Source organism: Geotrypetes seraphini, chromosome 7 (genome assembly GCF_902459505.1).
Source record: "Geotrypetes seraphini chromosome 7, aGeoSer1.1, whole genome shotgun sequence".
NCBI lineage: Eukaryota > Metazoa > Chordata > Amphibia > Gymnophiona > Dermophiidae > Geotrypetes > Geotrypetes seraphini.
The window spans coordinates 86,269,769-86,293,638 of NC_047090.1; the positions used below are offsets into that span (position 1 = coordinate 86,269,769).

Consider the following 23,870-nt stretch of genomic DNA (forward strand, 5'->3'; position numbering starts at 1 on the left):
GTCTGATAGTCCTTAGAAAACATTTTTTTTAGATCAAGTATTAACTTTACTTGCATGTGGTAGCTTTTTAGAGCTGCTCCCAGGTCACCTCTAAATTTTCTTTCGAATCAGCATTCATTTTGTAGAAGCATGAGGCATGATGACCTCATTAAGTAAGGTATTGCTTATATCCCACTATTCATAATAATATTACTGAGAATTTCAAAATGCCATAAAGAACGTTTGGTACTATGAATTTCTTTAAAAACAATCTTTATTTCTGTTGCGAAACAGGATCTCAGAACAGAATGAATTTTATGCTTCAGAATTCTGCAGTTGTAGTTTCTTCCTTCAGTCACAGTTACAATACAGCTGGTAAAAGAAATGCTAGAACAGGACATAGAATACACACCATGCACTGGTGAAACCACTGCAAAAATGTAAATATAATTTTTTTGAAAGTACATAATGCCTATTCAATTTATTTCTTTAAAAATACACATAGACCTGCCTATAGGAAACGTCACTTTGCAACACATTTTTAGTATCCTAAATATATGTAGGCTTCCAATAAAATGCAAGGGAGGACATTTTTAAATAAAATATGTATTTACTCGTAGTTCTGGATAATAGGACTGATTCATTAGTAATAGTAAAACTGAGCATTTTTGGGTTTTCAAGCAGGGAAATATGGCTCACTGATGATTCCTTTAAGGATGAAACCTTATCCAGATTATGGGACACATGTGATGATGGATGCATAGGCCAGTGGATCAGGGAGAGGGGCAGGTAGAATATATTATTAATTTCATTTGGATTTTTCTTCCTTTACCTTCTTCACACACTTTTTTATTCTTTCCCACCCTTCTCCCAAACAAGAGGGATTTTCAGTACCAGACAGAAGAATGATACAGCAATACAAACTTTGCTTTTTGTAGGGAAATGGAACTTTAGCCATCAAATATATATTTTAATTGATAGGGTCATGCAAGGGAAAAAAACATCCCAAGCTGAATTTTAAATTCACTTTGAGCACCAAGTAAAATATATTTGCTATCAAGTGTTGCTCTAGTAGGTTTGCCAAGTTAGAAAGATGCTCAGAACTAATAGTATAGGCAAGATACTGGTGTAATCTCTCCCCTTAATCTTTATATATTTTCAACTTCAACTAACCCCCTTTGCCACTTTCATTATCCTTAAAAGTTCACCAGTCTATAGAAGATTTTCCTAATTGAATTACAGTTCTTATTATTAAAAGTGTACCTAAAATCATATTCATTTATTTGAACAACTTCAATCCATGCTTCATGTTTTCCAAGGCAAATTCAAATCAAAATAGAAGTGGCAATATTACTTATGAGTTTTTAATTGCTCAGACCATTGTTGTATACAAAGTTCTCATGATCATCCCTTTTGACCTAATTTGCAAATTCTGAGCTGACCACAAAGAATAAGAAGAATGTAACCAGTGCCTGCAGTTTCAATCTGTGCCTTAAAAAAAAAAACCCTTTCAGCAGTAAGGTGGACTATGATTATTTTTTTTTCATTTTATCTTAACTTGCATGACTAACAGAATGCTTTGTTCTGCATCCTGCATTTTAATATTGCTACCATTGAAAGGTAGATACTATAAATTCAGTATAATAATGTGGGTGTGGTAACTTTATTTTTGAATCATATGTGGGATACCTGTTTTCTAAAGACTGTGTCCTTGAATCCTAATCAGATATAAAATATTTAAAAATTATTTAAAAATAGTTAATTTCAAGACCATTATTGGACCATTTAAATTGAATTTTAAGTAATTAAAAAATATCTCAGCAAAAACACCTTTCATATCTTAAAGCTGCCATGCAACAAATTTGTTGGAGTGCTTCATGTATTAAATTTATCAGCACAAGAAATGTATATTCTATTATATAACTTCTCTAGAGTTACCATATATTGCTGTTACTTACTACATTTGTTTCCTCTTGTTTTATTACAGATATTGAGCAAATAAACATTGAGTTATACATTGCATAAAGCAGTTATGATATTGTTGTTTTGAATGGGGAAAAAGTTCTAAGCTCCAGTGTTCTCTATTTTTTAAAAAATTATATGCATACAACATAGGCCTTACAGGCACAGCAGGGTCTTTTTATGATAGTTTTCATTACTAAAATTTGGCTATTTAATCTATTATGAGCAGACTTAAATTTGAATTTTAAATTTGAATGCAGTAAATGCCTTATGAGAACAGCTGCTCATATTTTGTGGGATAAATCTTTTATAGCAAATGCATTAAATAGATTGTCTTAAATACAATGGGAAAGAGTAACTTTGTTGCAGGCTTCTATTAAAGTTAAAATTTTGTTGCATTGCTGCTTTAAACGAAACTTTTTCTGATGGATTACAAACTTTTTGCCCAAAAATAAAATGAATTGTCTACAAATTGGAAACACTGTTTTATGATCATGCTATGTTTTTGACAAGCTATTTCTGTTAAGATGTAAGATTTTATTTGTAGGTTGTCGACGAAAAATTTGCCAGCACAGTGCCTAAGAAGTAAAATTGACTTTTAGCAATGGAAGTTAAAATGATCTAGCATTTAAAATATGCTATTTGACAGCTGGATTCCTATCCTGTAGATCCTCAATTCAGAACCACATCACACTAGACAGCATTTGTTCTATATCACTGTAAAACAAAACAAAATATCACCTAGTTGTAGATAGTTTCTATTTCATTACAGGCATTCTAGTTTTGCTGCATTTTCAAATCCTGTGTTAACTGGACTTTGGGGTTGATTTGCAAGATTTTTACTGTTGGACATAATCCTGAAAACTGACTAACAAATGCTTTCATTAATAATTTTCTCAAATTCACTAATTTCCACAAGCATATTTTGATAGAGGGAATTGGGGTAGGGCAGGGTGATTTTACTTTTATCAATGCATGCCTAGCCAGTAATTTTTGCATTGCATATCATGCTTGTTTTTGTATTTGATATCCTTTTGTGTTTTTAGATGATCAGTGATTATATGTAGCTCTTACTTTGATTTTAGTTAGTAAAGAAGACATGAACTCAAAGCTGCACATTCTAAGCAGTGAAATTGGCTGTAGCAATTCCAACGTTCCTGACCTCATGGATGAATTTATTGCAGAGAGACTCCGCACTGGTAATGCATTGGTAAGCCTGATCCCAACTTCATTAATATCTAGTAAACAAAATAGTCTGTAGTGCTTATATTGAACCAAATTAGAACTTCTGTTCCATATGTTTTCAGACCTCTGCAGACAATCATTAAGGAGTGCAATCTCTATAACATTCCTTTCATGAAGTCCAAACGTTTGACTGGTTGGTGGTTTTTTTTTTTTGTAAACTCTTTTTATTAAATATCAAAAGTAGGCAACCAGATCGTGTAATGTGTATATAAATAAAGAACAAAACGCCTCATGAAAGCTTCTTATGAACCACTCGAAGACTCATCCCTTTTGGATCTCCCAGTTAAGACATTGTTTCTGGTGCTGACAGTCTCGGCGAGACGTATCTCCAAATTGCAAGGTCTCTCTAGTTGAGAACCCTTTCTTAGAATCACGGAGGCGGAGTAGCTCTCTGGGCTGTTTCCTCTTTCTTTCTGAAGGTTGTATGTAATTTTCACATCAAGCAGAAGGTTCTTCTGCCAACTTTTCAACCTACAGGCTCAGACAAGCAGGATAGGATTTTGAGGAAACTGGAGGTGCAAAGAGTATTACTTCACTACTTGGAAAAGACAAATGATTTTCATCTTTCCGACCATCTGTTGTTGCTAAGGAGCCAGTCAGGCGCAGCAGACTGGCATCCATTTGTCGGTATAATGTCACCTGTAGAAAGCGGCTGCCAGTTTCTTTCAAGGCATATTCGACCAAGGGTGTTGAATCTTCATGGGCAGAATCTCGGGCAGTTCCTTCCACAGAGGTTAGTAGAGCAGCTATTTTGTCTACTGTGCATACATTTAAAAGATTTTACAGAATGGATGTAGCAGTTCTAAAGGATGCCACTTTTGGATCCTCTGTGTTGCAGGCAGGCTCTTCTGTCCCACTTTAGATGTATGTATGGACTCCTGAATAGATTTAACAAAATGAAAGATTAGATTCTTACCTGGATAATCTTCTTTCTGTTAATCTTCTCAGGAGTTGATACGGCCCGCACTCAGTATATGCTGTTTCACTTTCTTTTCTGCCTTGGACATTTCTAGATTCAAGGCCTGGAGTTCTTCACAAAATCACCTAGAACTAGGCAAGGAAAAATAAAACCTCTAACTGAAGTGGCACCACCCATACCTCAGCCTAGAATCACAAATCGCCAAATAAACCCTAAAAGTGAACAGCATGTGTCCCATTTGAGTTCACCTAGTATTGGATTTGAAAGAGGGGAACATGTAGCTGGGGGAACTAACAGAGCCGGGGATATTGTTCCAAGAGGGAAAAGATATCAGGTCGCACATAACAGCCATGGGGGACCTGAATTGAGGCAACACATAGATCATTCTGGTGATTCCATCAGCAGGGAACACTATAGTATGCACCTGGGGCTTGTTACCTAGGGTTTATAAGAACCAGCGGCATTACTCAGAAAGAAGGCAGCCACTGAACCAGCACAAGCAGGAGGGAGCATGGAGCCATGAGGGAAAACATGTCCCTAAACCAAGAAGCAGCTCAGCTTAACTCATCACACAGGTCAGACCTAAACTTGATAATGGTTGACAATCCTGAAATCTATGAATGTGTAGAACCAGAAGAAAGCATGGACTTTAATGAGGGAAATGCTGAAGTTGATTCCTATGATATGGAGACAGATTTTGTTTAAGATAAAGCTGTGCTGGGACTGTGCCATATAGTAACTGAAATGTTTGAAACTGCTTACAAGTTTGGCTATTAACTGTTTGTGGCTGGCTGCCCAAGCGAAACCCAGTCTGAAGGTTTTGCTGTGTTGCTTGAATGTTTTGAACAAGTTTTCTGAGACTTTGAAATTGAAAAGAAATTGTGTTTTTCCTTTTGGCGCTATAGCAGTTAGGAATGCTAGGAATGCACAGCCAAGGCAGTGTACATCTTGTTTTTGTTTTTTTCTGCTGGATTGTGGGTCCTGTTGGGGAGGGACCACAACCAGTGGTCAAGTGGGAGGAGGTCCTTTTCTATCCCTGAGTTCTGCTGCCAGAAGAACTTAGTGGGCGAATCCAGCCTGGCACTGCCTAAAGAAATGTGTTTTGGAAATTTGGCAAGAAAGTAAATTTGAAAGTGGAAAGTTGTTGTAATTCTAAATTGGATAAGTTTCCTACCTGGAAGGCATTGCCTAGAGGGAAGAGAATTACAGTGAAGACCTGCCTTAAGGTAGGCACAGGCCTAGGGGCCTGGATTCAGTAAAATATTTAAATTTTGTTAAATCATTTTGGATTTTGACTCTTTTACCCCTAATTCATGCCAGGTTTGTATTGGATGGGTGCCTGAAGGGCACACTTGTGCCACATGCTGCGCAGCACGTGAAGGAGGGGCAGGAGTGGTTGACTTTGCTCTCTATGACTGAGAAATGGTCAGGGGGTCCATCGGTTGGGAGTAAATCCCTTCCAGAGCCCTAGAATGGCAGTCATCCTAAATGCAGGGGTGCAAAGGTTGCGTAGCACAAGAGACACAAGCTGGAATCATCTAAAGGAGAGTCCGTGCTACCTAATATGACATTTTCTCTGGAATGTATCAGTCTAATGTGGAGAGCTTATCGTTTTGGCCGAGATCCCCATGGGACATATGGCAGTGCATCAGGAGGCGCATGAGAGGGTTGTGGCTCCCAGGGCATGTCTGCCTCAGTGTTAGAGGCTGGCCAGGATCCGGTGTGCCTTTCTGAGGGATACTCAGATGATGAGGGGTGTATTTGTATTCCTTTACTGTCCCAGTTGGGAGATGCAGGGTTGCAGGTAGGTGTGAGTGCGCAAGAAACAGTGGTGGCCCTTGATCAAGGGGATGACTTCATAGTCCACCATGTCTTCAGATCCTTAGCTCTGTTAGAGCTTATCAATAACTCTTTGCAGGAGTTAAACTTGGACTCCTAGCAGGTCCCCTCTACTCATTGCTCTGTAATAAGCAGAGTGAGGGCTCAGTCTTCTCTTTTATTCTTGGCATCCAGCTATCATTGTACTAGTCATGAAGCATTGGAATGCTCCTGAAGGGTCCCTTAAAGTAGCCAAGGCAATGGCTTGGCTGTATCTTATGGCACAGGAGTGTCAGCAGCTGTTAGTTCAGCCCAAGGTAGATTCCTTGGTAGCGCAGGTAACTAAACACACGTCCCTACCAAGTGAGGGAAATGTGGTATTAAAGGGATATGCAGGATCTCAGAGTGACTGTAATTCCTAAAAGACAATTTGAAGCGCTGGCCTTGGGAATCAAAGCATCTGCAGTTGCTTCCTTTGTGACACATGCCTGTCATACCAGGTTGCAGGGGCTTTTGATGGCGGAGGGTGAGCCTTTACCCCAGTTCCTATTAGCTGGAGTGGATTATGTAGCCAATGCTCTCTGACATCATCAGTCATGAGCAAAGTTTCGGCTTATTCGATCTCAGCCCGCAGAATGCTCTGGATCATACAATGGGTGGGAGATTCCATCTCCAAGGCTATCCTCAGCAGACTTCCTTTCAAGGGACTGAACAATCTCATGACCAGTGTGGCAGATTGTTGGCCAAAATTTCTACCTGACAGCAGACCTTGACCCTCTAGAGCAGGGGTGTCCAACCTGCGGCCCCAAGAAGTATTTTGTGTGGCCCTGCTCACGCTTGAGGGTGATGCAGTGTTTTTTGTCTTGCCGGCTTCCTCCTCCATCTTCCTGCAGCATTCGCTGAAAGCCACGGACAGCGGATCCTGTGTGCCTCTTGTGGCTGACCCAGAAGTGTTCCCTCTGATGTTGCGACGTCAGAGGGAGTGCTTCCAGATCAGCCACAGGAGGCGCATGGAAGCCGCTCCCTGCGGCTTTCAGTGAACGCTGCAGGAAGATGGAGGAGAGCGCCAGCAAGACAGAAAACACTGCATCACTAAGGCACCCGGCAAGACGGTAACCCTCGAGCGTGAGCGGGGTCACATGCGTCTTGCAGAGAGAAGCCCATCCATTGGTTTCTAGTTCCGAAGGGTGGCGCGGTGTTCATTCATTCTCCCCACCACCTTCCCTCCCTCCCCTCCTTCTGTACAGCTCATAGATTTGAGGGAACTTCAGGGACTAGCCCTCTCTTCTCCAGTCTCATAACGATCCAAGCTCTTCCTCTGTGCTAAAATAATCTTTAAATTCAACGGGCTTAGGAACTGGGAGTTCCAGACACCAGCAGCAGTAGCTCTTCAGGAGAAGGCAGAGAGGGCTGGGGGCAGCAGTGAAGGAGACAGAATGAAGGGAAAGATAGAGAGGAGCATGAGCCATAAGATGGAAGAATGGAGGGAGTAAAGGAAAGAGATGCAGAGGTGAGGGAGATAATAGAAAGGGAGAATTGGGGGTCTGAGAGAGGGAAAGAGATGGTGCAATTGGGGAGAGAGAAGGGGGAGAACATACTGGGCCGAGGAAGCCTCCTGGACTTTTTTTTTAAAGTACAGAGGGGGAGGGTATTAAAAGAAGTGCTAGATTGGATCTGGGGAGAGAGCTTATGGCCAGAAACAGAGCAGAGAGATGGTGGGCAATAGTCTGAAGGGAGAAAAGCTGGACCTGGGGTGGTGTGGAGGAAGAGGGAAAGAGATACTTGAAGGGAGAACTGTTGGGAAGAGAAAGGGAGAAATGGTGGACCTGGGGAAGGCAGGCAGGCAGGAGGAGAGATGGGATTGGGGCAGTTGGAAAGAGAAAGGGAGAGAAGTTGGATTTGGGGATGGAAGGGAGGGAGAGAGAAATATTAGGCCTGTGGATGGAAGGCAGAGAGATGCAGCATCTCTCTTTTATCCCCCCCTCCATTTCATTGTTCAGCATCAAGGCGGGGGGAGGGGGGGAGAAGAAAACCAGAAAAGAGAGGGAGCAAAATGTTGGACCATGGGGCTAGAGGAGCAGAGATGGACCCATAGGAGGGCAGGAGGGAAGAGAACTGGAATAAGAAGATGCTAAAAGATGGAAAGAAAGGGACAGGGAATTATAGCCTGACCAGAGGAGAGGGGGATTCTTAAAGTGGTGAGCCAGGTAGATGAGGTCAAAAGGGAGATGACAAGATGAGTGACAGAGCAGTGAGTACAGTGGTAGAAATTTGGTAATGGGGAGTAGATAGCAGGAAATAGGAGGCTGGGAAAAGAGTGAGATGGGAAATGGGAGAGTTAGGAACTGAGAGAAGATGGAGAATTAAGAGTAGCTGAACATTTAAAAAGAAGAAGGGTGAGAAAGAAGGCAAGATTTGAGTGGACAGAGGCAAAAAAAAAAGAAAAAGTTAAGAAAGCTGAAGAGGAAAAATCAATACATTGGAGACAAGGAGAAGAAGAAAATGGAACGAGAGGAGAAAAAAATGGACAGCAGACACTGGAAAGAGAATTAGTTGAAGTCAGACAAAAAGCAGAAAGAGAAACTGGGATCAAGATGATGGAAAAACAAAACATACAGACAACAAGGTAGAAAAAAATTGTTTTATTTTGAATTTATTAACTGGAATATGTTAGCTTTGGGATATGTGCATCACAATTATTTTTGTATTCAGTGGGGTAGTCATATACAGCTGATTTGGGGGAGGGACTGGAGCCCATAATTAGTGGATGGGCACCAAAGTTTCTCCCTGCCTGAGTTCTATTTATAAATACTTTGAGCTAGTGGGGATTCCCAAGCCCTGCCAACTAGAGACATCTTCCTCCAGTCTTGCAACCCCAAATCTCCAAGTTTTGCAGCCAATGGCAATATCCTCAAGCTGCCACTGCTTTCATGCATGCATGAATACCAAGAGGGGGGGTGGGGCAGGGAGGAGGGAAGGCAGCCACTCTGCAATATTGCTGCCAGCTGCAGAACTTGGGAAGTTAGAGAGGGAGGAGGTGGCCATCAGTTGGTGAGGCTTGGGGATCCCTACTAGCTACAGCAGGGGAGATATTCATTTTGAGCGAGCCTAAGCTCAAAGTGGGAGGCCCAAAAAAGCAGTAATATTTACCCTGATTAAATGATCTTCCATGTGCGCTGCTGACAGCTGATTCAGCATCCCCGCTCTGATGAGGCTCACCATAGCTGTAATAGAAGTGAATAGGAGGACCAGGAGCATGCATTCCTGCTTATCAGAATGGGGATGCGGAAGCCTGTGGCTGCTCCCACTGTCAGCGGTACATGTGGAGGGATCACTCAGTCAGGGTAAGTATTACTGCTTTTTTGGATTCCTCTCCACAGTATCCCTTTAATGAAAGTTTATTATTAGAAACGTACATATTCTATATTAGTGATTGCAAATTTGGGAGCTGCTCAATCTTTTTTTTTTGCTCATCGGCTAGTGTTAGTGTTTGTGCGGCCCCAGAAAATATTTATTTGGCCAATGCGGCCCAGGGAAGCCAAAAGGTTGGATACCCCTGCTCTAGAGGATACAGGTGATCTAATTTTCATGGTTCCAGGCACTTTCGGCAGTACTCGGGAGGAGCCTCCTCTCAGAGATTCTTCCAGATCTCCAGTTCTCATTCTCCAGTCGTCCTCCTCACTGCACCACGTACACCATCTTGCAACTTTTCTCTTCCATGGGAAGCCACACCCCCTTCTTCCTTGGAGCCAGCCATTTCTCTTCAGCCCTGGTTCACAGCCCTGGTTGGAAAATGCTGCAATTTTAAAACACCCTATGTCCACTAAGTCTGTATGTTAGGATTATACTGTAAAAGCTGAAATTTAAACCCCGATGTCCACCAAGTCTGTATTTTCCACCAAAGTTTGTCCTGCTTATACTGTGAATGCACTCTTGTAACCCATTCTGGGCTCCTTTGGGAGGACGTGCTAAATAAAAATAAAACCTCCACAGTGACACCAGATCCAGAGCAGTTCTCCTCAGGATAGGGGGATGGCTCTCATAGTATGTGAAGGCTTGGGTGCAGATCTTGTTAGATTGTTGGATGTTGGAGATCGTTCAGAGCGGTTACAAGCTCAAATTTGTTCAGCTCTTAATGAGCTGGTTTGTGGACTCCTTGATGGGGTGACTAGAGAAAGCATGCAAAGTCACAGCGACAGTTCAGATACTGTTAGATATTCAGATCATAGAACCTGTGCTGCCCAAAGATTCGAGCTCGAGCAGATACTCCATATACAGTTACAGTTATTTGATATACTGCCATGCCCAAGAAAGGCCCAGATGATTGGATGCCCAGTCTAGATCTTATGTCAATACAGTGCTGAAAATTCCACACTTTTACATAGAGACAGTAAGATTAGTCATAGCGGTGGTAGCGCCGGGGGAATTTCTGGCCTCTCTGGATTTGACAGAGGCCTACCTGCACATTCCCTTCTTTCCGGAATACAAAGTTCCTGAAATTTCATATGCTGGAAAACCATTACCATGCTTGGCTCTTCCTTTGGCTGGTGACAGCACCTCGCACGATTACCAAGGTGATGGCAGTGGTAGCAGCCCATTTACCAAGAAGGGCTTGCAGGTTCATCCATACCTGAAGAACTGGCTGATCTGTGTTCCGTTGTTCCTGGAGGGGAACAAGTGGTGGCTGATGTGATCTGGGCCCTGCAGAGCATGGGTTGGATAGTGACTTTTTGAAAGAGCCAGCTGGTTCCGTCCCAATCCCTGGAATACCTGAAGACTCTCAGGGCAGAAGGTCGTGTCTGTCTTCCAAAGACACACAGACACAGAAGCTTTGCATCCAGATAACGAGCTTGTTGGACAAATCAGCTCCATCTATGTGACACTACCTACAATTGCTAGGTTCCATTGCAGCTATGATAGACGTAGACCCATGGGTGAAGGCTCACATTCTCTCCAGAGCACATTGCTATCGCGTGGTCACCTCAGTCGGACTCCATGCAGATGTCTCTTAACATGGACTCTGGAAACCCAGGCCTCTATGGGCTGGTGGTTCTGCCCTCAGGCGTTCTCAAAGAACATGGCTCTCAGAATAGCCTTGTGGGTAATTGTGACAATGGATGCCAACCTGGTCAACTGGGGGGCTCACTGCAACAAACGCCCAATCCAGGGGCCTCCAAAAAGAAGTGGTCGATCAGTAGAAGAGGTAGGATTATTTGCAAGCCTTATATCCTAAAGGCCGTAGTGCGGTTTTAAGATGGGCGTCCTAATTGAGCTTTTGTTTAATATGATTGAGATTGAGGTTAAGTAGAGAGTACCATTGGATGGGGAAGGGTAGGGAGGGTTTGGGGAGGGAAGATAGAGGGTATTAAAAGATTCAAACATGTAGTTATACATAGATTAAGTGGGGCTTAATGGGGGATGAAGGCATTCTCTAGGTTTATATGGGATGTATTTTATTTGATGCCTCATTATTGTACTAAGCGCCTTGGTGTTGTATGTGATATTAACTGCATCAATAAGTTTATCTTATTATATTTAATGCATCATTATTGTTCTACAAGCTTTGATGTTGTATTTGTTGTTGTTTGCATCAATAAAAATTGTTTGAACCTAAAACCATGGCTTCCCTGGTTCTCAGCCTTTTGCTCTCACCACTTGGCTGTGGTTACATTTCTTGGCCTAGCACATTTTAGCTTTGAAAAGTTTAAACTTTCACATGCAGAACACAATCTTGATCTACACTATTTCTAACAAGACACTTCTTTGTAGTAAGACTTACTTTGTGCACACCATTGACCTCAGACATACATGGATTTCCAATTCTGTAGGAATTAGTTCAGCTGAATTTCTTATGAATTGAACCTATTTGTTTATTTCATCTCCTGTATATGTTTTGGACCATGGTAGCTATGATGTATAAGTATGCACAGCTGCTATTGATCCAGTAAAATAGCTGTGTTTCTTTAGTAGAAATAATATAGCGTTTCCAACATAAAGTTTGGTGTCAGATAAAAATATTAAGTCTAAACTCTACTGTTTGTATGGACTCTTTGGTAAGTTATTTTGGCTCACAGTACCCATTTATCCAGTTGTAGTTTTGATAGTAATATTTTTCTCTAGCCTTTATTTCCTGATCTGAGGAAGAAGCAGGGTTACCTTTGAAAGCTAATCATAAACTACATTTATGTAGTCCAATAAAAAAGATGGTATTTTTTTCTTTATGTTTTTGTTTTATTTCTACATATTACCCTGTATAAGTTAGATGATAGTACTGTATACTGCATGTTACAAAGCTCTCGCATATGACTTAGGATGTGTTTCATGCCTACATGGAATAAAGCTTCCCAAATCTTCCTGGATTTGCCTCAGATTTTCATTATGTATGCTTTGTCATACAAATAACCAGTTACTTCATGCATATATGTGAGATAATATTATAAATTGCATTCAGATCCTATTTATAGGACAAACCTTGTGTAACGATTAATTTTTTTGTTGTTAAAGTTGAACATGTCTAATGATTTTTTTAGTAAAGTGTTTTGCAATTCTGTATGATTATTAGAATATAACAAGGAGAGGAAGCAGCCCTGGCAATCTTGAAATTCCTAAGGACCTCCCTGACATATTGAATAAGCAAAACCCATCACGCCCTGTAGATGACCCAGGTGTGCCCTCTGAGTGGACATCTCCTGCCAGTGCTGGAAGCAGCGATCTCATCAGTTCAGACAGCCATTCTGACTCATTTAATGCTTTCCAGTATGATGGACGCAAATTTGAAAGCAAGTATATTTCTTTCTATTTCTAAACTAATTACATTTGAAAAGAGCAGCAGAACATAACCTTAACACTGTTGACTTGGTTTAAAAATAACAATTCTTTTGAAGAAGACCTCAACTAGCAACAAAGACGCATACTGATGATCATGTATGTAATTTTAAAAATGCTGCCTATGTGCCCTTATAAAACAGAACTCAGAAGCAGGCTCAGTAACATAAAGTCCCTCTCATACAACAACATTTTACCTGTAAAAACGGCGTTCTTGGTTGCCATCTTTGGGTTCCCCTCCTATTTCATATTTAGGATAATTTTGGTTACTTTAGGCCTATTGGTGTCCTTTCATTTTATTAAATTTGTGATCATATCTGTAAATATTAGTTTATATAGCAGGTATCTGACTTGGCTGTTAAATACTATTAAGTAGTGCTGTGGGTCAAAGTCAGGATTAATTAACCTTAAAGCAAAACACCAAAATTTAAATTTTAGACCCTAGTTCCACATTCTGTGTTGGCATCTAAAATAAGCACAAACATTTACTTTTTCAGCTGCTCTCCAAGGAGAAGGTGCTTGCTTTTAAAAATATGAATGTGCTTATATGCTGCTTTAATGCACACTTTGGTTACCCTCATGTTCCCATAAATCCTTGTGTCTTGCAGTTTTTCTCTAGATGATAGCTATAAATGTAGAACATCAGATGTGTATGTTCATCATTTCAGAAGTATGGGGAAAAGGTGCAGAAATACTACAAAGAAGTCATGGCCAATAATTAAAAAAACATTTGGCAGTAAAATCTAACATTTATGCAAAGAAAAGGTCAAACAAAGGTAAATATTGTGATGCAAGGATAATTTTTCTGTAATACATCCTTGTATTTACTTTTGTCTGCCTTTTTTTGTAGTATGTTTGCTTATCCTAATACACCAATAAAGGAGAAACAAATGGTCAAAAGATTTCCAGCAGTAGGAAAGAGGCCGTGTTGAGGGAGGAAAGCTGGACTCAGATTATGTTTGATACTGTGACTCCACAGTAAGATTGATACTGTGACTCCACTTGTCCTTGAACCGAAAAACTGATATGTAGCCCTGGAAGTGAGGAGGTGATAGCATCCAAGGGAGAAGAAGAATCAAAGTTTGAAATCCCCAAAATTGCTGGATCCATGGCTACTAGGAGGCGAAAGATAATGATGGTTGGTGATTCCCTTCTGAGGGGTATAGAGTTGTCCATCTGCAGACCATATGTGAAATCCTGGGAGGTATCCTGTCTGCCTGGTGCGATAATTCAGGATGTTACTGAGATCTTGTCAAGACTCATGAAACCTAATGATTGTTATCTAATGCTACTCAACCATGTTGGCACAAACAATACTGCTAGGTACCCCTCTAAACGTATCAGAACTGATTTAGTGGCTCTTGGAGAGAAGGTAAAGTAGACAGGTGTACATGAGGTGGTATCGTCAGTCCTCTTTATCAAAGGTCAAGGACAGGGCAAAGAAGCTTGCATCCTGGAGATCAATGCATAGCTGTGTGGATGGTGTTATCAAGAGTGTTTTGGCTTCCTGGTTCATTAGATGATTTTCCAAGGTCTACTGAGCAGAGATGGTATGGAACGTCTCTTGTATGAGGAAAGGCTTAAAGAGGTTAGGGCTTTTCAGTTTGGAAAAGAGATGGCTGAAGGAGATATGATTGAAGTGTACAAAATATTGAGTGGTGTAGAATGGGTACAAGAGGATTGATTTTTTTACTCCATCAGAAATTACAAAGACCACTCAATGAAGTTACAGGGAAATACTTTTAAAACCAATAAAATTAGAAAGACCACTCGATGATGTTACAGGGAAATACTTTAAAACCAATAGAAAGAAATTTTTTTTTTTCATGCAGTATATTCTGGAACACATTGCCAGAGTATGTGGCAAGAGCGTTTAACATAGGTTAGGATAAGTTCCTGGAGGAAACGCCCATAGTCTACTATTGAGACAGATGTGGGGATGCCACTGCTTGCCCTGGGATTGGTAGCAGGAATGTTGCTACTATTTGGGGTGGTTTTTTTTGCCAGATACTTGTGAATTGGATTGGCCACTGTGGAAACAAGATACTGGGCTAGATGGACCATTGGTCTGACCCAGTATGGCTATTCTTATGTTCTTATGTTATCAAAGAAGGGAAGAAGTGTCTTCAGCAGCAGACTGGCTAACCTGCTGAAGAGGGCTTTAAACTAAAATTGTTGGGGTTGGTTGATCAAAGTCTTCAGGTAAGTGAATCATTAAATACCTTTACACACATGGGATAAAGGGGCAAAGTCTGGAAAGCATTATATACTAATTCCTTTGGTATTGGAAATAAGGTTTTACATCTAGAGGCAGGGAGCTTACCAAAGATGGTGGCTTGAAGTTTGGTCGGAGATGCCATTTGAGTTTCCTTGCTAAAATTTCTCTAGCCATATTCATGGTGAAGAGGAAATCTAAGCTCCGGGTGTTCCCAGAGGTATCAGGTTTGGTGGCTGGCTCGATGGATGCCTTCGTCGAACATTGCCCCAGTACACAGCAACTGGAAGGATCCTTGGCAGGAGGAGGCTCGCAGGCTGAAGCGAGCGAGTACTCCCTCGAGGGCGCCACCTTGTCTCCAGAAGAACGGAGTCCACCAGCGTGACTTGATGCTACGGAGCCTGTGTTAGAGACTGAATCGGACTAGGTCACTTCCTTCCTGCCCCAGCAGAGTGGGAGTGCTGTTTCTGAGCGTGGTCAGGAGGTTTTAACATCGAGTCCGGTGGAGGACTTGAACTACATCCTTGGAGAGGACTTTCTATGACTTTCTTATTTCCCCAGCTACGGTCTCAGGTACTGTAATTACAGGGGATATCAGGTTGGAAGTTGCCCCTTTGCAGAGACCTAAGGTCTTTAATATGGAATCCATCTGGGAAGCTATATCTAACTTGCAATTATCCTTGGGTAATCAAATTCAGCAACTTACTTCTCGTTGCATAACGGTGCTTTCGGAAATTTGGACATCTTCAGTGATGTGGCAGAGGAATGCCTGGGTGTGAGAAGGCTGTGATGCAATCTGTGCTGCCGACGCTGCCGTTTGTTACCATCTTGCAGTTGGGGTTCGGATGGGAGGGAGAGAGGGTCAGGGGGTGGAGATGGGAGGGATAGAAAGATGCTGCACGGGGAATGGGAAGAAGGGAGGGATAGAATCTTCAAGGGTTCTGCTGTACAAGGGATGGGAGGAAGGGATGGATGAAAACTGCAAGGGTTCTGCTGTACAAGGGGATAGTAGGGAGGGAGAGAAAGAAAGATACTGCACAAGGAGATGGGTGAGAGGGGAGGAAAGATGCACATGTGGGGGAGAGAAAGGAAATAGGAAGAATTGGGGTGGAGGAGAGGAGAGATGATCATTGTACATGAAAAAAAGACCTACCCTGAAAATAAGACCTAGTGCCTTTTTTGGGCTCAAAATTAATATTAAGACAGTGTCTTATTTTCAGGGAAACACAGTACTAATAGGTGATTTTAATTTGCCAGATATTAAGTGGGATATCCCTATTGTGGGGTCTCCTAGAAGTAGGGAGATCCTGGATTCTCTACAAGGAGACCTGGTTTAGCAGTTGATAATGGAATCCACATGAAATGGGGCCATACTGGATTTAGTGCTTATGAATGGGGAGACTATTTCTGATGTTATAGTGGGTGATCTGGCATCCAGTAATCAAATGGTGTGGTTTAATATTAAGACAGTTATAGAGATGGTTCATTCAAAAGTAAAGCTTCAGAACATGAAAAAAAACCCTAACTTTGTGATGGGGGATTATGTCAAAGAGTTGTCTGGATGGGAACATCTGGAAGAAGTAGGAAAGCAGTAGGTAAAACTGAAAGGAACTAGTGTAAGGGCAATAAACCATTCTGCAAGGAGAGTAAGTAAAAGCAAGGAAAAGGTCAGTTTGGTTCTGAAAAGTAGTAGTTGAAAAGGTAAGGAAAGAGGTTAGCTTTCATAAATTAAAAAAGATTGCATAAAAAGGAAAACAGGCAAACATATATGGAAAGGTTAAAAGAAGTGGTAGAGGAGGCAGGAAAGCAAAGATACAACTGGAAGAAAAAAATAACCCACACAGTAAAATGAGGGGCCAAGATGTTTTTTTAGATTTGTGCAAAAGTGAAGTTGGGAGACTCAAAGATGAAGGGAAGAAATATGTAGAAAGTGATAAAAGATAAGACTGAATTGCTTAACAAATATTTCTGTTCTGTGTTCCCAGCTGAAGGGCCGGGAGATGGACCACAGAAGGCAAAATGCAAATAGAAAGGAGTTATGGTAAATCCTGAATGATTTTCAGAGGACGTTGTGAGGAACTAAGTAAACTTAAGGTTTACAAAGCAATGGGGCCAGATGGTGACCATTCAAGGGTACTGAAATAACTCAGGGAAATTCTGGTAGCTATGCTGGCTGACTAGAGTCAAGAATGGTAGCGAAAGATTGGAGAAGGGCAGATGTGATTCCTCTTCACAAAAGTGGAAGTAAAAGATAGGCCAGTGGAATAGAGGGTGAAATACTCAAGTGGATTAAAAATTGGCTAGAAGATAGGAAACAGAGAGTGGGGGTAAATGGACAATACTCGGACTGGAAGAACGTCACCAGTGGGGTGCCGCAGGGCTCGGTACTTGGACCTGTGCTCTTCAACATATTCATAAATGATCTGGAAATGGGTACGACGAGTGAGGTGATTAAATTTGCAGACGATACGAAGTTATACAGAGTAGTGAAGACGCAGGGGGATTGTGAAGATCTGCAATGTGACATAACCACGCTCGAGAAATGGGCAGCGACATGGCAAATGAGGTTCAACGTGGATAAGTGTAAGTAATGCATGTTGGTATCAAAAATCCCACACACGAATACAAGATGTCCGGGGCACTACTAAGATAGACCCCCCCAGGAAAGAGACCTGGGAGTACTGGTTGATAAGTCAATGAAGCCGTCTGCACAATGTGCAGCGGCAGCAAAAAGGGCGAACAGAATGCTAGGAATGATTAAGAGGGGATCACGAATAGATCGGAGAGAGTTATCATGCCGCTGTACCGGGCTATGGTATGCCCTTACCTGGAATACTGCATCCAGCACTGGTCGCCATACATGAAGAAGGACATGGTACTACTCGAAAGGGTCCAGAGAAGAGCGACTAAAATGGTTAAGGGGTTGGAGGAGTTGCCGTACAGTGAGAGATTAAAGAAGCTGGGCCTGTTCTCCCTTGAAAAGAGGAGACTGAAAGGAGACATGATAGAAACATTCAAGATAATGAAGGGAATAGACTTAGTAGATAAAGACAGGTTGTTCACCCTCTCCAAGGTAGAGAGAACAAGAGGGCACTCTCTGAAGTTAAAAGGGGATAGATTCCGTACCAACGTAAGGAAGTTCTTCTTCACCCAGAGAGTGGTGGAAAACTGGAATGCTCTCCTGGAGTCTGTTATAAGGGAAAACACGCTCCAGGGATTCAAGACAAGGTTGGACAAGTTCCTGCTGAACCGGAACGAACGCAAGTAGGGCTGGTCTCGGTTAGGGCACAGGTCTTCGACCTGGGGGCCACCGTGTGAGCGGACTGCTGGGCACGATGGACCACTGGTCTGACCCAGCAGTGGCAATTCTTATGTACTTATGTTCAGTAAGTCTGACTTCTATGTTTATAAATTAATAGAAAAACTTTTAAAAAAGGGACAAGCAGGCAGTATATTCTCACATGTGGGTGATGTCATCCACGGATTTCAATACAGTCAAAAAGTGTACTGTCACTTTAGGTCTTTCAAATACCACCCGTATCGTGCATGAGCTGGTGCCTTACTGCCCGACAACGACTTGCGGGACCATCAGTTCTCAGTTTTCTGTGAGCTGAGGTGCTGTTCTTTGAAGTTTCTCCAAGCATCTAAAACGTTTTAACATTTTTGTGCCTTCCCATTTTGTTTTCTTCATTTTTTCTGTTTTTATTATTTTTCTTCAGTTGTGGTGAAATTTTTTTATTTTTGACATTTCTTTTGGTTTTTGGACTCTCCAGCTTGTTTTCAGACTGGGAGTGTTGAGCCTTTTTTGGGTTGTGATCTACTTGATCTCCCTGAACCATAGAATCCTTTGTTCTTGTGTCTGCGGTCTTCCCCTCGATGTCAAAACCTCCAAGCTGCTTCAAACGATGCATTTGGTGCCAACAGACCATTTCAACTATAGACCCACATAACTGGTATGTCCAGTGCCTTGTTCCTGTGTACCATGATACTTTGTGCCAGATCTGCTCTAAACTGAACAAGAGGTTGCTGGAGGCCAGACAGTTACAATATGAAAAATGTTTCATATCTGCGGGTACACTGAGGATGTTTGCTGCCTCCGATGTTGATGTTCAATGTCTTGCATCAACACCGGGGCTGCTGACATCAACAGTCTGTGATGCTTCTGTTTCATTGATGCTGCCTCCCTCGGGGAAGTTCGTAAAAAGGCTAAGAAGCACAAATGTCTGCGTTCCTCTAGACCTGCAACAGCTTCACCCCATCAGACAACTCAAAGCGTAGGTGCACCGAGACTAGGTCGTCATTACTACACCATCAGTACAATTGGTGCCTCTTTTGAGGCTTGCCTTGCAATTGAGGTCACCAACGCGTCGATGCCTGTTTCAGCCCAGCCTTAACTTGCTGGCCTTACTAATGTCAACAAAGGTCTATGGGAGATCATATCGGTTATATCTGACCTTGGGGCATGTCAGTGCAGACAGCCTCGGAAAATTACATCTAAAGTATTGGTAATTAACAGACCTGAAATTCTAAGGATGTGCTAAGGTCTGATACTTAATATGAACACTAGCCCCAGCTAAATGCTCCTGCACAGAATACACATATATTAAGCATCAGGCCAGACTGGATTGTTCATCAAGAAGGTATGCTATTTGAATGGGACAAAGAAGCCAGACAGACTAATCCCATCTACCATTCCTGTAAGTGTTACATCTTCCTTATCAATTAAACTAACCATTGTTTCAAACAGATTACAAATTATAAATAGAAAGATACTGGGAAATACAATAGCTTCTATTTTTAGAATAAGATTCCAACCTATAAAAGCCACCTCTCTGCAACACCCTCTTGAACCTGAAGCCTGGACCTTTACCCCCTTCCTTCTCTCTGGAATCTGGCTTACTCCTTCTCCCTGAAGCCTGGACCAACCCCTCCCCCCTTCCTTCTCTCTTTCCTCTTGACTCTGTAATGCAGGTAAACTGTCCTCTCTCTCTCTCTCTCTCACACACCCAAGCAGTCTCTGAATCCACTCTGTATTTGTAAAGCATGTCTATTTCTTTCTGTACATTTGTAACCCAGTAAAGCTTATGTATCTTTCTAAAGATTGATTTTCTGTAACATTAAGCCTATATATACATAACATTTCTTTATATAATCACTTCTGGCTGTCATTGTCAGTAATTTCACTTCCCACGGAATCTTCTACTGGGTTTCGAACCCGGGACCAGGCGGAGTGTAAGGCCACCACATTATATCATTGGGGTTTGTTTGCTTCAACATTACCCCTCCAAAACCTTAATTTGGGCAGTTGCTAAACCTTACAGCCTGTACCTTCTATACCACTGTTCTTCAACCGCCAGTCTCCGCAGAAAATTTCGGCCTGTCCACGCAGGGCCGGCGAGATCAAGTTGGCAGTTAAATTTCCTGCCGATTGCGGTTCCTGCCGACTACTGTTCCTCCCAGCCTCGGGCGATCAAGACAGGCTGCCAACGTCGGGGCCTTCCCTCTATGAGTCTCGCCTGTTCAGAAACAGGAAGTTGAAACAAAATAGGCGGGACTCAGAGAGTGAAGGTTCCAACGTCGGCAGCCTGTCTTGATTGCTGCCCCTGCCAAGTTGCTGAAGAGGGCTGCAGGGAAGGTGCAAGTGGAAGAGAGAGAGCTGCAGGTACAAGGGGGATGGTCAGCGTGTGCGAGCAAGATCCTAGGGAGCCTTAGACAGTGGCTGTCTCCTCTCCCAGCAGCTCTCCTACTTGCCAGGGCAGTGATTCACCGGCAACTTCCTCTTTCCTCAGAGGCGGCAATGGACCCAAGGCTGCCTAAGTAAATCACTGCAGCAGGCAAGTACTGAGAACTGTTGGAAGGGGAGGAAGCCACTGTAGGAGGCTGGGAAGCTGCTGGATAAAGGGAAAGTTGCTAATGGACCTGGAGGGAGGTAGAAGGAGAGATGCTGCTGGGAGGGGAGGAGGGAAAGAGATGGGAAGAGAGTTAATGTTGGATAGGGGGAGGAGGTAAGGGAGAAGGAAAAAAGGAAGGAAACAGCTGGCAGGGAGATTACAGGAGGGGAAGGAGGTCAGGGTGGAATGGAGAGATCAGATGAGGGAAAGGGGAGAGAGAGGAATGAGAAAGCAGAGAGAGATTGATGCTGGAAAGGGGGTCAGCAGAGAAATGAGAGAGGGATAAAGATGCTAGATCTGGTATAGGAGAGATTAAAATGAAGAAAGCAGTGAAGCTGGAATGAATGATAAAAAAAGGAGAGAGGAGGCACAGGCTGGATGGACAGGGGAGAGGGGCATAGAAAGAAATCAGATACATATGGAAGGGGGGAGAGGACAGACAGTAAAGGGAACGGGCAGATGCTGTATTGAAGAGACGGCAGATGCTGGAAGGAAAAGAGTGAATAGAAGATGAAAGCAGCAACCAGAGACAACAAAAGGTAGAAAAAAATAATTTTATGTCTATTTTGTCATTAGAATATATCAGATTTGAAATATATATCCTGCTAGAGACATAACTGGGGACTGCAGTATTCTGTTAGCATGATATTTCTTTTTTTTTTTTTTCTTTTCTATATTCTTTATTCATTTTTTCATCTTACAACAAGTACACAATATTAAATCATTTAAAACTTTTATATATCACTTGAATTTCTTTCTATTGTTATCTTAAATACATAAATTTATTCCCTCCCCACCCACCCTTCCCTCAAATATTTCAATCAAAAATATCATAAATATTGTATTCTTAATTATTAATTAACCTTTAAATAAAATTTTATACCATCCCCCTCTCCCTCTGTATATATATATATATATATATATATATATATATATATATATACAGTGGTACCTCGGTTTACGAGTGCACCGGTTTGCGAGTGTTTTGCAAGATGAGCAAAACATTCGCAAAATCGGCGCCTTGGAAAACGAGTGTGGCTCGATTTACGAGCGCTCCCCACCACGATCTGGCACCCTCCCCCCCCACGATCCGGCACCCCCTCGCTGTGATTGGGCACCCCCCCCCCCCCCCGGCTGCTTCTTACCGTCTTCTGGGCCTGGGCACTGGCACCTGCATGTCCTGTGGGTTGGTGCTGGTGCCTGAAGATCTACCTCCTTTTCTTGCTGGGCCTTGAGCATCTGCGCATGCTCAAGGCCTGCGAGTTCACGTTCTCTCCGATATAAACTCGCAGGCCTTGAGCATGCGCAGATGCTCAAGGCCCAGCAAGAAGAGAAGGCAGATCTTCAGGCACTGGCACTAACACACAGGACGTGCCGGTGCCCAGGCCCAGATAATGGTAAGAAGAGGCCGGGGGGTGGGTGTGCCCAATTGCGGCGGGGGGTGCCCAATCGCAGGGGGGGTGCCGGATCGCGGGGGGGGGAGGGTGCCGGATCACAGGGGTGGCAATTCCGGTTCTCATGGGGGGGGGGAAACGTATCAAAGCGAGTTTCCATTGGGGAAACTCGCTTTGATAAACGAGCATTTTGGATTACGAGCATGCTCCTGGAACAGATTATGCTCGTAATCCAAGGTACCACTGTATATACTTTCAATGGAAAATGAAATAATTTGCCAATGGCTCCCAGATCTTTTTAAAATTATTATAATTCCCTTTCTGCAAAGCAATTATTCTTTCCATTTTGTAAATGTGGCACAATGAATTCCACCAAAATATATAACTAAGATTATTGTAATTTTTCCAAATACTGGTGATATGTTGCATGGCGACTCCTGTCATAATTAATAGAAGTGTGTTGTTACTTGATGAAATTTGACTTTTGTTCTCATTGACATTCCGAACAGAATAGTATCATATGATAAAGCTACATGGCTTTCTAATAAACAATTTATTTGAGATCATTCTAAAATAACTAGGCTTGTTCAGTTTTCTTGATAGTAGAGGGGATACAGGGGAGACAGGGAATTTGTTAGTCCGTGCTCTTTAAATTTGTATTTATAAAATCACAATTGTTCAGAATATTTTTTTTTTAATCAATTTTATTAAATTTTCAAAGATAGAAATAAAGGGCACAACAAACCAACAGCCACTAACAAAAGGAAATGCAGAAACAATCGGGTCTATCGCGTCAGTCCTTCACGAAGACCCACAGAGACCAAACCCCCCCAGCAGAACCTATTGTTTCTTTTTATACTTTAATAAAATACGTTCAATATAAAATCATAACTGCAGCTTGTGCAGATGGGATCAGATGGTTTGCGGGGACTGAGCTCGCGGAGATGGGGTGGAAATGGGTTTTTTAAAATTTCAGTCTTAATAGTTTGCCGGTCCACAAAATAATTATTTTATTTCTGCCAGTGCACGGGTGGAAAAAGGTTGAAGAACACTGCTCTATACCACATCTAACATTGGTACCAGTGTTATCTTCAAAATTAGCTTCGAGAGCTGTTGCAGAAGGAGCTTGCTGAGATGCTGCAGTTGCATGCTGTAGTGTAGAGGTCTGAAACTTGCAGTCCGGGGGCCACATGTGACCCGCCAGGTACTATTTTGAGGCCCTCGGTATGTTTATCATAATTACGAAAGTAAAATAAAACAGTTTCTTGATCATATGTCTCTTTAGCTATAAATTACAATATTATTAAGATAGCCAAAAGGAAAGATTTACAAACTATAAAGAGTTTTACCTCATGCAAAATTGCATTTCTTTAATAAGACATTGACTATTTTTTCTAAGGCTCTCCAAGTATCTACAAATCCAAAATGTGGCCCTGCAAAGGGTTTGAGTTTGAGACCACTGCTCTAGTGCATCTAGATTCAGTCCAGTCAGAGTCTAGCCCAAAGTCTTCAAGGAACCATTCTCAGACTCTGCACCATTGATGCTCCTGTTCAAAGATACCTGTCTCTTCTTCCAGGGTTATCTGCATTTGAGCCATCTTTCAATATTTATAGTATATATA

General features: G+C 42.1%; 1 protein-coding gene across 9 annotated transcripts in view; it reads left to right on the forward strand.

Annotated features, from left to right (window-relative positions):
- Window positions 1-23,870, forward strand: part of RALGAPA1 (Ral GTPase activating protein catalytic subunit alpha 1) — a 678,446-nt gene that overhangs the window by 182,608 nt on the left and 471,968 nt on the right. For all 9 annotated transcript variants that reach the window (XM_033952521.1, XM_033952520.1, XM_033952524.1 and 6 more), the window contains 2 exons: window positions 3,027-3,151; window positions 12,486-12,702. In XM_033952521.1, the coding sequence (XP_033808412.1) occupies window positions 3,027-3,151; window positions 12,486-12,702 (342 nt within the window). The remainder of the gene's footprint in view (window positions 1-3,026; window positions 3,152-12,485; window positions 12,703-23,870) is intronic.